The sequence below is a fragment of the Mauremys reevesii genome, linkage group 15 (genome assembly GCF_016161935.1).
Source record: "Mauremys reevesii isolate NIE-2019 linkage group 15, ASM1616193v1, whole genome shotgun sequence".
NCBI lineage: Eukaryota > Metazoa > Chordata > Testudines > Geoemydidae > Mauremys > Mauremys reevesii.
Genome location: NC_052637.1, coordinates 14,689,157 through 14,706,702, shown reverse-complemented (window position 1 = coordinate 14,706,702; position 17,546 = coordinate 14,689,157). Strand labels below are relative to the sequence as shown.

Sequence of the window (17,546 nt, the reverse complement as noted above, 5' to 3'; positions counted from 1 at the left end):
CCGCTCTGTAAGTCAATGGTAGCCACGGTACTGAGGATGCACTCTGCCGACTTAATGACTTAGTGTGGACATATGCAATGGACTGTATAAAATCAATTTCTAAAAATTGACTTCTATAAAATTGACCTAATTTTGTAGTGTAGACAATGGGATAGCTCCTGGAGGCCAGTACCATCGATTTGCGTCCGCACTACCCCAAATTTGACCCAACAAGGTCAATTTTAGCGCTACTCCCCTTGTCGGGGAAAAATACAGAAGTCAATTTCAAGAGCCCTTTAGGTCGATGGAACGGGGTTGGTTGTGTGAACGCAGTCCATGCTGCTCCCACAGGGAATGAACAGTCAAAAGTTCCCCAGGGCTTTTCCTACTTGCCTGGCTGAAGAGCACTGGAGTTCAAAGTGCTCACTGGAGTGCTCTGGATCATCACCTGGAGGCCAGTAACTCCAAATTACAATACACAATGTTTACACTCCCCTTATTTAGAGGCATGAATATTGCCTATGGCTTTACTCCACTCATTCAGGTGGAGTACAGGAGTCGTAGGTCAACGGGAGGGACTCGGCACTGTAAACACACTCATTATAAATTTGACCTAATGCTGAATACTTCGACCTAAGCTTGTAGTGTAGACCATCCCTAAGAGTCTTTTTCCTTTTAAAAACTCTCTCCAGCTAAAGTGAAAGGAAACCAGGGATGTTGTTAAATGAAAGACTAATTTAATATTTTATATTTCAAATGTTTTAACTGTTTTTCCTTCTTTTTTGATATTATTAGCAAAAGATTGAAAACATTTATTATGGTGCATTTGCCATGGTGCTAATCAGGCTGAGGTCTCTGTGTACCAAATCCAAGCCCATTTTAACTGTTTAATGTTGAATAGTGACTGGGTCATGTTAACACCTTTGACTCTTTGGGCCCCTATGGGTACGTCCACACAGCAATAAAAGACTCGCAGCAGTAAGTCTCAGAGTCTGGGTCAACAGAAAGTGTAGACACACCCTATATTGCAGCTAAATTTATACAACACTCTTATTCCAGAAGACAATTGCATTGTTCCTGTTTACCCAGTGCACTGCAGAAGTGGGCTAACACACAAACAGGGCATTCTTGCTCTGAAATTAGAGTGTCCACATATGGATTTATTCTGGAATAACCATTAACCTTAGCACAGGTGCAGGTCCAGGGAGCAAGCGCTAGTGCAGACGGGCTGCCAGCTACTGCTGGCATTTTAACCTCCATGATGTTTGACCCTGCTTGGAGCTAGTGCAAACTAGAGCTATGGGGAGAATCCCTTCCCAACTCCAGGCATTGCACACCAGGGTGGGCTAACCCTTGTACCAGTCACTGCACGTCTGATTTTGTTTGTTTCTTCTGTTCCCAGACCCAGCTACGATGACGGGGAAGGTTCCCTCGTTCTCTCCCAGCTCCACATTGAGCTCCGCTCTGCCCGGCTACATCGCTCTCTGCCTCACTCTACAGGTTCACAGGCTGGTGTCAGGTAGGAGCTCCGGCCTCCTTGCTGGGTTTGCTGCCTGTTCTCTCACAGATCTCTGCTGCCCTGCAGCTCCTCACACATACAGAGAGAAGTGACCATGTCACCCGTTCCAGGGTCACCCCCACTGGATACCCCCCATAGCTCAGGGCACACCCAGAATATCTCTCCTCCTAACGCTGCCCGGTGGATTCCTGCCAGCCTGGGTGAAAACTCCCATTGACTTCAGTGGGGCCTGGATTTCTTCCTGGATTTGGTGTTTCCACTTCCCTTATGGTCCTTGCTTTAATCTAGCACCAGCCTCTGCTCTGCCCCTTCTTGCTAGTGTGAGAGTGTCCCCCTCCCCGTCTCTTCCTGCCACCTGGCACATTCACTGACAAAAACCTTCATTGACACAGAGTGAGGGTGAAGGGGCTGTTAAAGGGGATGAAGGGCTTGTAAAATGTGACAAGTGTGGGGCTATTTCAGTGCAGAAGAGGGTCAGTAGCTCCTGTTCAGAGCAGCTCCCCTAAAAACAAGTTTCCCCTTAGCAAGGAGAAGGCATTTGACTCTGTGCTACAGTTGTCATGTGCCCTGATCCCTGAGTAATGTGCTTTATCTGTGCAGGCAGAGTGCGAGTCTGTATAAGGTGTGTGTACTGGATCATCTCCCAGAGAGGGCAGAGTTAAGGTTGCTTTGGCTTGTACCTTAACTTTGCATTTGCTGCTGTTCAGAGCCCTGAGTTTTGCTGAACAGTTTTCTGGAATGACCTCAGATACGGGGAACCTTAACTCTGCATAGGCAAAGATTTTTGTCAGTGTCTTTCCGAGTTTCTTGAACAGAAAGAGGACTCCTTGTAGTAGACATTCAGGGTCATTTAGGCAGTTGTAGTCCTCACTTAGATTTGCAGTTGGTACATGACTGTGGCTAGATAATAACACAAAGCCCTAGCTTTTCTATAGTGCTTTTCATCAGTAGAGCTCAATTAATTTTATTCATTATCCCCATTTTACAGATGGGGAAACTGAGACACAGAGCAGTGAAGAGACTTGCTCAAGATCACTGAACAGGCCAGTGGCAGAGCCAGGAATAGTCACAGTCCAGTGGTCTCTCCACTAGGCCACACAGTTGCTGTGTCATTCCTCAGCACTCCTCGCTCTGCCTGTACATTTTGTTACAGTGCAATGGAGATAATGGGGTTGTGCTTTGAAAGGTTTACAGTGTGTAGTTGTTAACAGAGAAATCTGAGACATGGCCCATGTCCCAGCATCTCGAGAGTTCCCTGGTGCTTACAGTGACTGTAAGTGTGAGAGAAAACTGCTGAGTCTGACTCCTTCATCCTCTGCCCGACCATCCCTCACAACGGGTAGCCCCCCCTTCCTCTCCAACATTCCAGTTCTCCCTCCCTTTCCCTCACCATGAAGCCATTAGTTAGCACTGTGGAACCCTTTAATATGTAAGATGTTGTTCCTTGCTGTCTCCAGATGGGGTGGATGTACCTGCGCTAGCTCTGATCAAGCTGTCCTGCTATAAATGGCAGAGTTGCCACAGTGGCATGAGCAGCCTCCCTGAATATGTACCTAGGGTCCTGGGCAGGATCATACCTGGAGAGCTAGCGCCCCACCCCCCCGCTCACACCACCACAGCTACACTTTCTCATGCTAGCTCAATCAAAGCTAATGGGTGCATGTCTCCGCGGACTGGAAATTACACCTCCAGCTCAAAATGTAGATGTCCCCTCAGTGTTACCAGCTCACAGAACTTTATCACGAGTCTCATGCTATTTGATGGGTTTCTTAAAATCACAGCTCCTGGAGGCCTGTGATTAGCTGAGAATCTCAGCTTTCATTTTGTTTTAAAGTATGTTTCTGTCCATCTTGGTGCAGATAAATACTTGGAAATGTGACCCAAGTCATCTTTAAAGGTTCAGAAATTAGAAAGCAGAGACCAATTTTATGATTTTTAAAAAATCTCTTTATTTTTAAGACAATCTCATAATTTGGGCAGGGGGGACTTTCTCCTGATTGTTGAACAGTTCAAAGTTGGCAATATGCCACTTACATTCCTGTCTGTCTTGGTTCCTCTTCAATTTAATTTTAGTTTTCCCCTGACTCATTTCACAGCACAGTTCACAGTGACTGGACCTGACCGTCCAGTCACCGTGTCCCTAGGTGGAGAGGCCGTCCTACCCTGCCACCTCTCCCCCAGGATGAGCGCTGAGAACATGGAGGTAGGATGGTTACGATCCCAGGACTCTGCAGTGGTGCACGTGTACCGTGATGGGAAGGATCAGTATGGAGAGCAGATGCCAGAATATCAAGGCAGAACTGAGCTCTTGAAAGATGACATCACTGATGGGAAAGTTTCTCTGAGAATACACAATGTCCAACCCTCTGATGATGGGCATTACATGTGTTATTTTCATTCCAGTGTCTCTTATGAAGCTTTATTGGAACTGCAGGTGGCAGGTCAGTGACTTATGGTACTTTGATGTCTTCAACGGGGTAATAAGTGGAGTCAGAGGGGTCATTATGAGATACCACCTGATGTGTCTCATTATAGTGGGGCAGGAGCTCTGGTCTGGTTAAGGTTTATGCTAGCTCACTGTTTAACAGCTGTTTTTTCTAAGGGCTCTAAAATCCAGAAACATACTCTGATTGTCTTGAAATTTGCTGTGACACATTGGAGTCTGGGACAGGGTTAGTGAGCTAAGATTGAGGTCATTAGAGCAAGGAATTAATGAGATACACAAACACCCCTAAAAAGTCAGGAAATATCGGCATGTTGTGGTTATTACAACTTCTTTGTGCACATCTGGGACCAAAGAATAGCTGATCCTCCCCAGGCTGATATCACCAGTTGGGATTGATCTCGGCTTGTGTCTGGTGCCCACTGGGTAACAGTGGTTGATACACAGAGTCCTGTAGCTCAGAACATGGTATAAATGTAACCCTTCTGCCAGGCCAAATTGATAGCAGCAAGGGCTGGGTTCAGTACATCGGGGTCCCTTCCCTATAATGTAATGCAAAACCAGCTCGAGCCCCCACCTAGTGATCTGGGAAAATCTTACACACACCCCTGGGCACCTTGAAGAGGCAATACTTCCCCTCTCGCAAGCACAGAGTCTCGGTGTAGCAGAAAAGGTTTAGTAACATGAAACAACATCAGCATTAAATTGGGAAAACACCTCAACTAGAGTTCATAGACCAAACCATGAGCAAAGACCCACCCCAGGAAATTGGGCCGTGTCCTTTTCCCTGGGCTCTTGAGTCCAGCAACCCCCAAATCACCCCAAGACTCCAAAGTCCAATACCCCAAATGTCCCTAGAGTCCAGCAACCCAAAGATCACCCACAGTCCCAAAAGTCCCACAATCCAAAAGTCTCTGTCCCGGGTCAGTGCAGCCCCAGAGTTCAAGAGTCTATCTGCAGGGTTTCTCTCCTTCCCCCCCTCCCCTGCCTGGGTAGAAAGGGGCACCTTACATCGTCCAGGGCTGACTGCCCTGCCTCTCCATGGGATTCTGCTTCCGCCTTCCCCACAAACTGCTCAGCTCCGCTCCGCTCTGCTTTGCCAGCTGCTCTGCTCCACCAGCCATCCCATGATCCACTCCAGCCATCCCTGCAAACTGCTCAGCTTCACTCACTCCATGGGCACTACAACTGTCCCCACAAACTGCTCCGCTCCACAATATAGCTTCAGGCTCCCCCACTAGTTAGCACAGCACTCAGTGCTCTCAGCTCAGTAATGTTAGCTCTTTAGTGGTTTCAGCTCATAGTAGGGGAGCCCCAGTGCTAGTGCACCATTAGCCCAAAGTGAGTTCAGCTCAGTAACCTGCAACTAGATTCTTAAGAGAAGCTAAAATCAGCTCTGATACTCAACAGAGGTGGTGCAACAGGCTAACATAAGTGCTCCACCTCACCAGATACAAATACATTCCTCCAACCTCCCTCAATTCACTGGCTTTTGGAACCCATATCCCTTGTCTAGCAAGTGCTACTTAGTTGATGGTGACACTCTCTGTCATAGCTTCATAGCTCCTCATTTACATAATCAGGGTGACAACACTTTATTCCTCCTGCCCCAATAACAAAGAAATTGGGGATCCCACAGCTGTGAAAGTAACCATTTTACGCTTCCATGGGCTATGCTAGGTGGGGTGGGTGTGCCTATGCAAACACAATCAGCCTCTGAAATTCTTTTCTACTCTCACCATAATTCACCACCAGATGTCAGGGTAGAGCTCATCCTGACTCTGCTTACATAAGAATGGGAGAATTGAGGAATTCTCCATGCTCCCCAGGACAAGTAAAGGCAGAAGGCCTGACCCCTGAAGATGCCAGATAGACCAGCAAGGGCACATATGTAGCTAGTTCTGTAACCAGGACATGAGGTTTAGGTCAGGTGCAGCAAACACCAGGCTGCTGACAATCCCCATGGCAAGAAGACACCTCTGTGCACAGGGGCAGCTCCAGACCCCAGCATGCCAAGCACGTGCTTGGGGCAGCATGCCGCGGGAGGCACTCTGCTGGTCACTGGGAGGGCGGCAGGCAGCTCCGGTGAACCTCCCGCAGGTGTGCCTGCGGAGGGTCTGCTGGTCCTGCGGCTTCGGTGGAGGATCCGCAGGCGTGCCTGTGGGAGGTCCACTGGAGCCGCGGGACTGGCGACCAGCAGAGCGCCCCCTGCAGCGTGCCACCGTGCTTGGGGCGGCGAAATTGCTAGAGCCGCCCCTGTCTGTGCACTTCTACTGACACAGCCTACAGACCTCAGCACTGAAATGAGACACATACGTAATCCCTCAAGTTACATGTCCCTCCCTCATATTGCAGTGACAGCTCTGCCAGCCTGCTCGAATTAATCCCTCCACAACTCACTACAGCGACTTCGAACACAGTCTCCATCATGCCTGTGTATTATGGAACCACCCTCACTGAACCGTTCCCAGAGCTTATTGCCAGCCCCAGGAGGCAGAGTCCAGGTGGCAGGGCTGGGGCGCTGTGTGCTGTTACTTTTATCTCTTGGGTTTCAGGAGTTTAAGTTTAGCCGCTCTCTGCATTTTGGAAAGGCACCAGGCCCAGTTTGTCCTTCACAGGGGAGTCCTACCTGGCACAGTGCTCCTCCTGGCTCCCATCCTGTGACGTCTCCAGTCTGCTGCTCTATCCTTCCTGGACTTTAGGCAAGTGTTCGGCTACTGTCATTGTGTGAGGGCCTCTCGCTGTAGCCCTTTTGTCCAGATCTACAGACATACGCACCCTGTCCCTCCCTCTCTCCACTCTCCTTCCCCGGAACACCCAGCACTTCCTCTGCCCCAGGACAGGTTTGAAGGGGACGTGCTCTCTAAACCCCAAGGGGGGGGGGTCACAAATATGTTTCTAATTAGCTTTGTAAGTGAAAGTAGTGGAAGAGTTTGGCCTCCCTGCCCATCAGTTGAGCAGTGCTCAGCTCCTTCAAATGGCTTTTCTGATTCAACCCTTTGTCCCTGCTGCACAGTGTGTGGTGAGAGGCGTTGTCTGTGTTCATAAAAGGGAGAACCAGCCCCTTGTCCCTGCTCAGGAACTTCAGCAGCTCCCCACAATTGGTAGAGAATATGAAGAACATGCACATATGCTAGAGCAGTAATAAATGAGAGGCAGAGTTGCCTGGTGGATAGCTCAGTGGACTGAGTGTCAAGGGACGGGGTTCTAGTCCCACCTTAGCTACTGAGCTGTGCGTGAATTTTGGCAAGTCTCTGTGTCTCACACACACTCCATCCCCAGCACTCCCCTCCCCTGCTTCAGCGCAGCTCCCTCCAGTGTCATGAGGCTGGGGAGGCTGGGGCCTCGGGGCTGTGCACCGCCCACCCTCCCCATGCTCCGGGGTCAGGGAGGCTGTGGCTGCCTGTCCTTTCCATACTCTGGAGAGTCTGGGGCCGCATGCCACTCACACGGGGGGTCTGGGGGCCTGCCCCTTCGGTGTGGGGGGCTTGGCTGCCGTGGGGCCTCCGGCGGAAGGGGCAGGGTTAACCCACTGCCCATGTGTACAGCACCCAACACACCTGGGCCCCAGTCTCAGCTGGGGCCCCTAAATCACTATTGTAAGACAAATAATCATAGCCAGTAACTCTGATAAACTTTTACTTAAAACCCTTCCAGCCACTCACTCCATCCACAGCACAATAACTGTTAAAAGTGGGTAACCTGAGCTGCCACAACTGGGTATTACACAGAGTTCATTTTATAACCACAACAAGGTCATTCCCTTGTGTAATGTACACGTAACCCAGCAAACTTTGGTTACAGGAGAGTGAGAGGGTTCAGTCTGGTCTGACAGCAGAACTCCCACCAGTGGATAACAACACACGAGATAAATATGCACATTTGGACAGGAATGGATGCTCCTATCCTGAGTTGCCCCAGTTTGGAATAAAGACACCACAATGGAGTAAAGCTGCCCCAAATTGAAACAATTGTTAGGTTCATAAGGGGACTCCTCACAAATCTAGACACAATCTTATCATTACATCCATACAGCAAACACTTTACAAACAGAACCAACAAAATTAGCATAAACATACAGATTTCTTCAGTACCAAATGGTTCATAGGCCACAAATCCTGCATTTAAAACTTACACTGCTGATTTGGCATTAATGTCACCACACCACCATGAGCTGAAGCAGCAGCAAGCGCCCAGTTCTTCAAATAGGCTGGTATCTGTCTCATTGTGGTTATCTTCTCACTGCAATCAGTAAAAGCAGACCTGTGAGTATCAACACTTAGGGCAGAAATCTTCACCTCCCGTCTGGTGTGGCTGTCGCTCTCTGGGTCCGGCTGAACTAACTGAAGACTTTGGTACCTTTTTTCTTTATATTGGGAGTGGAATTGGCCCCCCACCCTTGGAGATGCCCCTACTAAGCATACTGCAGGGGTTCATAAACTTTTTCCTTTGTTCACCTGTGTTACCTGCACACTCTAGGACACCCCACCCGTACCCAATTCCTAGTGCTCAGGGGGACTCTTCTGTGGGTTTGTGGGGTCTTTTAGCAGTGAAAAAGCCTTACACAGTAATATCCTCACCCTCTATTTATTAACAATTACGGAGCAGAATACGCATACACATGCTAAGCATACAATGCTATGCTCACCAATCCTGATCAGGCAGGCGGACTTTCCCAGTTGGCCAGGCAAGGTCAGTCTTGTCTGGAATCTGGTTGCTGCCCATCACAGTCATGCAGAGGATTTGTAGCAGCTCTGATCTTGGGGTGTGTCTTACAGGCGAGTTCTTTCTTCTTCTTCCAGGTCTTTTCTTATTCTTATTCTGTTCCTTCTGCTGTTCCTTCTTGGACCCCAGGTTACATAGTGAAACTTGAGTCCTGCTTAGCTGTACCTTAACTAATCATTTTACTAAAATATTACAAACTAATTCTTTGACCAGTCTTAACATACTGTGAAACAATTCTTTAACCAATCATACCCCACCACCTTAGTTGATTTAAATCTTGCAAAATTAGTTATGCAACAGACAGAAACAATCAAAGAACTAGACAGAAACCAGACAGATAAACAACAGAGAAGTGGGGACAATAAAGGCAAAACAATAACGAAGTAGAGGTTTCACACCCACAACTATTGATAAGTGATTCCTTGCCAGACAGGAGGCCATCAGGCAAAGTTTTCTTTAAACATCTTAAGAGATTCCTTGCTTATCTGGTGATGGTGGGCACTATTAGGACAGGATCTCCTTCTTAACAGCCCGATATTACATTGTTTTGATGTAATTTAGATGGATTGTGAGGATGGGACTTTCTGCTTCTTGGCTCATGGCTGCTGCTCTCCTAATGTGGCTGCAGGAAAAGTCCCCAGACCTTACACTTGCTAGTCCCCGAGTAGCTGGAAGCAGTGAACTGTTTAAAAGGAACAGACACTGAAGCACGGGGGTTGGGATGGGTACATATAATTTCCACCATAGGCCCTTTAACCTCAGTTCTTGTCTGTGGCTCTTGGGCATTTCCCATGAGTCTGTTGGACCAAAGCCTTGTGAGTCACACTCCTGCTGGGAGAAGACACAGTAGCCTGTGCTCTTCTGGGCAAGAGTCCCATGGGGAAGGCTCCGGACATCCGTCCTTTCTCTGTTTCTCCTGGGAGGTTGTTTTTCTCTCTAGGCTGGTCTGTGTGAAATTTCCCAACTCCCTGAGGGCCTCTCTGCATACACACTGACACTGCTATAGTGAAATCAGTTTGAATTCAGACCTGGTTAAGGTACAAGACTCTTGTTTCGGATTAAGATAATTTTATTTCAGTTTATCTTGTCAATACTAAAAAAGTCCAAGTGTGATCTGGTGTGCGAGGCATGACTTTAACCCAGCATTTCCTTCAGACTGCTGTCCTGGGCAACACAGTATGGTGAGGAGGTGAGCAGCCCTCAGTGGTGAAAAAACAGGTTAAGGGCTATTGACAAAAGCTGGACATGCACAAGTCCAAGAGTCCAGATCTAATGCATCCAAGGGTGCTGAGGTAGTTGGCTGATGTGATTGCAGAGCCATTGGTTATTATATTTGAAAACACATGGTGATTGGGGAAGGTACCGGACAATTGGAAAAAGGCAAATATAGTGCCCATCTTTAAAAAAGGGAAGAAAGAGAACCCAGGGAACTACAGACTAGTCAAACTCACTTCAGTCCCTGGCAAAATCATGGAGCAGGTCCTCAAGGAATCCATTTTGAAGCACTTGGAGGGGAGGAAGGTGATCAGGAACAGTCAACATGGATTCACCGAGGACATATCATAGAATCACAGAATATCAGGGTTGGAAGGGACCTCAAGAGGTCATTTAGTCCAACCCACTCCTCAAAGTAGGACCAATCCCCAACTAAATCACCCCAGCCAGGGCTTTGTCAAGCCTGACCTTAAAAACCTCTAAGGAAGGAGATTCCACCACCTCCCTAGGTAACCCATTTCAGTGCTTCACCATGCTCCTAGTGAAAAAGTTTTTCCTAATATCCAATCTAAACCTCCCCCACTGCAACTTGAGACCATTACCATTATCAACTAGTACCACTGAGAACAGCCTAGCTCCATCCTCTTTGGAACCAAGAATGCTAGAACCTCACTGCTAGCACATACGGGATAGTCTTCTTGTATCAGAGCCCCTAGCCCAAAGTAGATCTAATGCTTAGACCTAGGTATCAGTTATTTCAGCTCTGCAGCATATAACTAAACTCTTAATTAAGTCTAAATTAGCTCTGTTACACACTGGCAAGAGAACAAGGGCCCCCAAGCTACAACTGCCCCCACCCTCTCTTAACTCATTGGGCTTTGGAATCGATGTCCCTTGTCTAGGAAATGCTGTTTAGTTAAGGGTGAGTCCCTCAGTCAAAAAATGCCAAGTACAGTTCTGCTGTCTTTGATTCACTCAACCAGAATAACAACCCTTTATTACTCCTGCCCCAATAACAAAGAGACTGGGGATCCCACAACAGCCAAAGTGACCATTTGGGCAAGCATCATGCTAGGCAGGGTGGGTGTGCCCATGCAAATGAGATCAGTTTAACTAAACTGGAGCAAATTTGTGCAAAGAAAAGCCCTGATGTTAATATTAATTTTACTGTGTATCAAATATGAATCTGGCCAGATTAACTGACCAACCACACTCATGGACTCACACTCAATTATTAGTTTAACAGGAAATGGCTTTTGATAATGGTGTAATAAAACTTTTGGCTCATTACTGGGCACTGTCAGATTACCACAAGTTCATTTATTTTTCTGTAGATTTGGGCTTTGCTCCTGTCATCTCTGTGGTGGGACATCAGGATGGAGGGATCCGAGTGGTGTGTCGATCAGCCGGATGGTTCCCACAGCCCGAGGTGGTGTGGAGAGATCTCCAGGGGCAGCTCTTGCCATCAGCCTCTGAAGAAATATCCCCAGAGGTCAATGGCCTGTTTCAAACAGAGATTGCCATTGTTCTAACAGAAGAGTCCAACCAGAAAGTGTCCTGCTTTGTCAGGAACCCCCGACTCAACCAGGAGAGAGAGTCAGTGATTTACATAGCAGGTCAGTGCCCATCCGTGCCACACATGGATAGACCGAGATGCTGCAGACATGAGTGGAGATTATTTATCATTGTGTCTCCTATTTATTGGCCTGAACCTTCAAGGTGCTGAGCACATCTTGGAAAGTCCTGAACAACCTCAGTTCTCTTTGGCTATGTCTACATTGAAATTAGACACCTGCTGGTGCCCTGTGCCAGTTGACTCAGGCTAACGGGCTAGGGCTAAGGGGCTGTTAAATGACAGTGTAGACATTCAGGCTTGGGCTAGACACCGGGTTCTAGGACCCTGTGAGGTGGGAGGTTCCCAGAGCTCAGGCTTCAGTATGAGTCTGAAGGTCTACACTGCAATTAAACAGCCCCTTTGCCCAAGCCTCCTGAGCCAGAGCCAATTGGCATGGGCCAGCTGTGGGTGCTAATTGCAGTGTAGACGTACCCTTTGACTCCAGCAGGAGCTGAGGGTGTTTAGCACCTTAAAGGCTGGGGCACCATTGGCCAGATTTTCATAACAGCTCAGTACCCAGCAATCATCCTTCTTCTCAGTGTGGGACGGGGAGGGAATTCTCCTTTGTTTTTGTGCTGTACTGAGAACTGTGTTGCAAGCTGTCACTTTAGGAGTTGGGGGTTTCCAGGTCCTGTTAGCAGGCCAGAAGGCTCTGTAGCAAAGCATGTGAGCAGAATCAGGGCTTGTCTACAGGAACAGTTAGTTTGTGGCAAACTGGGGTGTAAATCTGCCTCACACTAGCCTGCCACACACTAACTTCCATGTGGACCCTGCTACATGCACTAACGACTCCATAGTGAACTTTGATCTGCCCCACTTTGAAACAAGAACAGATCAAGGTCCACCAGGGAACTTTTAGTGCAGTGCAGCAGGGTGCACAGAGCCAGTTAGGGCACAGCAGGCTAGTGCAAGGTGGATTTACACCCCAGTCTGCCGTGCACTATCTGTGCCTATAGATGAGCTGACATAAGCAAGGTGGGGTGAGTTGTGCCCCCTGCCTTAGGGAGCAGCCCCTGTTGTTTGGTTGTTGTGGTAATAGAACCTTGTTGTTGCTATGGCAACTGAGTTAGATTACTAGGGGATAGCCCAACCAGTTTTGGCTGGTTTTTGGTTAGTTCAGTGTATGGCAATAAATGGCTGCTCCAAGGTTTACAGCTCTCTGTGTCTCCAGTGATTTCTTCCTAAAACTGTTGTCCCCAAGGATACAACAATGTGGTGATGAGAATGGAATATCTGTGCTGCCCCAGCAACAGAAGGAAGTAGAAGTCAAGGTACAAAAAAAACCCTTTTTGCTGCTGGAAGGGGGTGAGAACTGGCTTGTTTGCACTGACTGTGCAACCTGAAACTAAAACCATGGCTACACTTACGGGGCCACTGGAACCTTCTGAGGAGACTATAGAGCAATGGCACGTATATACTGAGTTTTTTGTTATTGCAAATCACATTACAGAAAAGAAGGTGCTAATGTTCTTAAGTGTTGTAGGGGCTAAAACCTACTCCCTGCTACACAGCTTACTACACCCTGTTAAGCCAGTGATTAAATCTTACAGTGACATTGTGGAAATCCTGGGGTCCCATTTTTCTCCAAAACCACTGGTAATTGCTGAAAGATATAGGTTCCACAAAAGAGACCAAAAAGAAGACGAAACAGTTGTACAATTTGTAGCAACTTTGAAAAAGCTAGCAGAACACTGTGAATATAAGGAGATATTAAAAGATGCCCTATGTGACAGGTTAGTGTGTGGCCTGCACAGTGAACCTATACAGAAGCGCCTATTGACAGAGGCTCAGCTTGCCTTACAGAAGGCTGTTGATGTTGTGGTCTCCATGGAACTGGCAACAAAGGAGGTGCAATACATTTGTGCATCCCCTTGGGTGCATAAGGTGTCACAAGAACCAACCCACAAAACTGCGGAGTCAGGAATGTTACCGCTGTGGTAAGCCAAGTCACCATGAATCAGAATGCTGGTGTAAGGACCTGGTGTGTTGACACTGTGGCAAAAAGGGACACATTCACTGAGTGTGCCTGTAAACAAAAGAAAAAGAGGCCTGCGATCTGGCCGACCAAAAAGGGAAATCTGCATACCCTAGAGCAGACCCAGGATGACCAAGGAGACACCTCATCACAAGAAGAAGAGCCACTCCACATTTTGTCTTTGGCAGTGGGCTTATATGAATACTGGGTAACCCCACTGTTGGATGGCAAACCTATACTCATGGAGCTGGACACCGGTGCAGCCGTCTCGCTGGTCTCCGAGACTGTGTATAAAGAAAAGCTACAGCATCTTCCGCTTAAGGCAACAAAAATTGTTCTGAAGATGTATACGGGAGAAGCTGTGCCCATGTTGGGCACTACTGATGTTAAGGTGGAGCTCAATGGACAGGCTGCTAAATTGCCACTTAATGGGTAGGTCTTGGCTTAGGAAGATCCAGCTGAACTGGCCAGAAGTGCACTGAATGACTAAAGAAGACAACGATCTGACCCCTATACTAAGGAAACATGCTGCTGTTTTTGGAGAGGATCTGGGAAGTATGAAGGGAATCACTGTGACATTGAACATTAAACCTGACAGTCAACCAAAATATCTGAAAGCCAGAACTGTGCCATATGCCATCAGGCCAAAAGTTGAAGCGGACCTAGAGCACCTGGTCAAAAATGGAGTCCTAATACCAGTTACCCATAGCTCATGAGCAACTCCTATCCTTCCAATAGTGAAGAAGGCTCCCTCTGGATTTGTGGTGATTTTAAAGTCACTGTCAACCCAGTGTTGTGTGTGTTAGGGGGCTTATTCCTTCACCCTCTCACTTCCCTGGTCTTTCTCGCATGAACAGAGAGCAACAATACCCGAAGTCCAAAGGCGCAAACAATTTGATGTTTATTGGGGTGAACTTCCAGCAAGCATGATTCCAGTTTCCTTCCTTAGTGTCCCCCTTCCCAGCTCTGACACCACAGAGCCTTGCCTGTGTCCCTGTTCCTGTTCCCATCCCCTGTTCCCATTTTCCCCTTTTAGCAAGACATGATTTTAATTCCCCCATCCCCAGTTCCTGTTCCCATTTACCCCCACCCCCTTCCTGATTGACTGCAGACTATATAGCAAAACCTGAGTTTTGCTTAGCTATACCTTAACCAATCATTTTACTGAAATTTAACTAACCAATCCTAACATATTGTAACATGGTCATTTAACCAATTATATCCCACTGCCTTCATTGGTTTACACCCAACAAAATTAATTATACAGCAGACAGAAACAATTACAGAACCAGACAGAGACCATACAAATAAACTTACAAAACACTACAGAAGTGAGGATTTTACAACTACATCTATACAGACATAAGGGTTTTCCAGCTGTGTCTACTGATAAGTGAGTTCTTGCCAGACAGGATGCTATCTTCTAGGCTCTTCTGTTTCTCTGGAGGTGATAGGAATACAATACAATAGCACCTTATTTCAATGTGACTAGTTTGGAATGTGAGGATGTGACCATACACTTCCCAGCTTATGGCTGCCTAACTACATCTTAGCTGAAGGGCTTAGCCTGTCACAGTAAGAGAAGGCCATTACAGACAGTGATTTTGATTCTTTCTTTTATACCTCTATAACTAGCTAGGTGATAAGAATACACCTAAATTCTTAAAGTATAGGCCTTTGCAGACAGGCCTGAATATCTATATCCTAACTGTGTGCAGAGCAATACCCGCAACAATGACCTCTTCGCAGGCCTGGCTGGGGTACAAAAGTTTAGTATGATTGATCTGAGTCAAGCATATTTACAGATGCACGTCAATGAAAAGTCCCAAGAGCTGTTGACTATTGTGACACATAAGGGGCTTTATCGATACTGTCACCTACCCTTCGGAATAATGTCTGCTCTCTCCCTGTTCCAGAGGGCTATGGACCAGATCTTGTGTGGTTTGCCAGGAGTCCAGTGCTAGCTGGACAACATCTTGTCCACTGGAAGGAATGAGGAGGATCACCTAAAGAATTTAGAGGCTACCCTACAAAGACTGGAAGAGTATGGCCTACGAGTTTGCAAAGAATTATTCAAGCCCTCTGTTGAATATTTGGGACACATCATTGATGCTACGGGTCTTCGTAAGGCCCCTGTAAAAAAGTTAACGCTATTGTGGAGGCTCCCCCTCCTCAAAATGTTAGAATCATAAAATATCAGGGTTGGAAGGGACCTCAGGAGGTCATCTAGTCCAACCCCCTGCTCAAAGCAGGACCAATTCCCAACTAAATCATCCCAGCCAGGGCTTTGCAAAGCCTGACCTTAAAAACCTCTAAGGAAGGGAATTCCACCACTTCCCTAGGTAACCCATTCCAGTAATTCACCATTCTCTGAGTGAAAAAGTTTTTCCTAATATCCAACCTAAACCTCCCCCACTGCAACTTGAGACCATTACTCCTTGTTCTGCCATCAGGTACCACTGAGAACAGTCTAGATCCATACTCTTTGGAACCCCCCTTCAGGTAGTTGAAAGCAGCTATCAAATCCCCCCTCATTCTTCTCTTCTGCAGACTAAACAATCCCAGTTCCCTCAGCATCTCCTCATAAGTCATGTGCTCCAACCCCCTAATCATTTTTGTTGCCCTATGCCAGACTCTTTCCAATTTTTCCACATCCTTCTTGTAGTGTGGGGCCCAAAACTGGACACAGTACTCCAGATGAGGCCTCACCAATGTTGAATAGAGGGGAATGATCATGTTCCTCGATCTGCTGGCAATGCCCCTACTTATAGAGCCCAAAATGCCGTTAGCCTTCTTGGCAACAAGGGCACACTGTTGACTCATATCCAGCTTCTCATCCACTGTAACCCCTAGGTCCTTTTCTGCAGAACTGCTTCCTAGCCATTCAGTCCCTAGTCTGTAACAGTGAATGGGATTCTTCCGTCTTAAGTGCAGGACTCTGCACTTTTCCTTGTTGAACCTCATCAGGTTTCTTTTGGCCCAGTACTCTAATATGTCTAGGTCCCTCTGTATCCTATCCCTACCCTCCAGCGTATCTACCACTCCTCCCAGTTTAGTGTCATCTGCAAACTTGCTGAGAGTGCAGTCCACGCCATCCTTCAGATCATTAATGAAGATATTGAACAAAACCGGTCGCAGGACCAATCCTTGGGGTACTCCACTTGGAACCGGCTGCTGACTAGACATGGAGCCGTTGATCACTACCCGTTGAGCCCGACAATCTAGCCAGCTTTCTATCCACCTTATAGTCCAATCATCCAGCCCATACTTCTTTAACTTGCTGGCAAGAATACTATGCGAGACCGTATCAAAAGCTTTGCTAAAGTCAAGGAATAACACATCCACTGCTTTCCCCTCATACACAGACCCAATTATCTCCTCATAGAAGGCAATTAGGTTAGTCAGGCATGACTTGTCCTTGGTGAATCCATGCTGACTGTTTCTGATCACTTTCCTCTCCTCTAAGTGGTTCAGAATTGATTCCTTGAGGACCTGCTCCATGATTTTTCCAGGGACTGAGGTGAGGCTGACTGGCCTGTAGTTCTCTGGATCCTCCTTCTTCCCTTTTTAAAAGATGGGCACTACAGTAGCCTTTTTCCAGTCATCTGGGACTTCCCGTGTTCGCCATGAGTTTTCAAAGATAATGGCCAATGACTCTGCAATCACATCTTCCAACTCCTTTAGCACCCTCAGATGTAGCGCATCTGGCCCCATGGACTTGTGCTTATCCAGTTTTTCTAAATAGTCTTGAACCATTTCTTTCTCCGCAGAGGGCTGGTCACCTTCTCCCCACACTGTGTTGCCCAGTGCAGCAGTCTGGGAGCTGACCTTGTTTTTGCCTCTGTCTTCACAAACATCATTGAGTACATTAGCTTTTTCCACATCCTCTGTCACTAGGTTGCCTCCCTCATTCAGTAAGGGGCCCACACTTTCCTTGACTTTCTTCTTGTTGCTAACATACCTGAAGAAACTCTTCTTGTTACTCTTAACATCTCTAGCTAGCTGCAACTCCAAGTGTGATTTGGCCTTCCTGATTTCGCTCCTGCATGCCTGAGCAATATTTTTATACTCCTTT

General features: G+C 47.2%; 1 protein-coding gene across 1 annotated transcript in view; it reads left to right on the top strand.

Moving 5' to 3' along the window:
• The first annotated feature begins 1,389 nt into the window (after positions 1 to 1,389).
• LOC120383106 (butyrophilin subfamily 2 member A1-like) overlaps positions 1,390 to 17,546 on the top strand; it is a 69,750-nt gene continuing 53,593 nt past the window's right edge. The window contains exons 1-3 of the mRNA XM_039500732.1: positions 1,390 to 1,498; positions 3,595 to 3,939; positions 11,216 to 11,497. Coding sequence (XP_039356666.1) covers positions 1,393 to 1,498; positions 3,595 to 3,939; positions 11,216 to 11,497 — 733 coding nt within the window. The 5' untranslated portion in view covers positions 1,390 to 1,392. The remainder of the gene's footprint in view (positions 1,499 to 3,594; positions 3,940 to 11,215; positions 11,498 to 17,546) is intronic.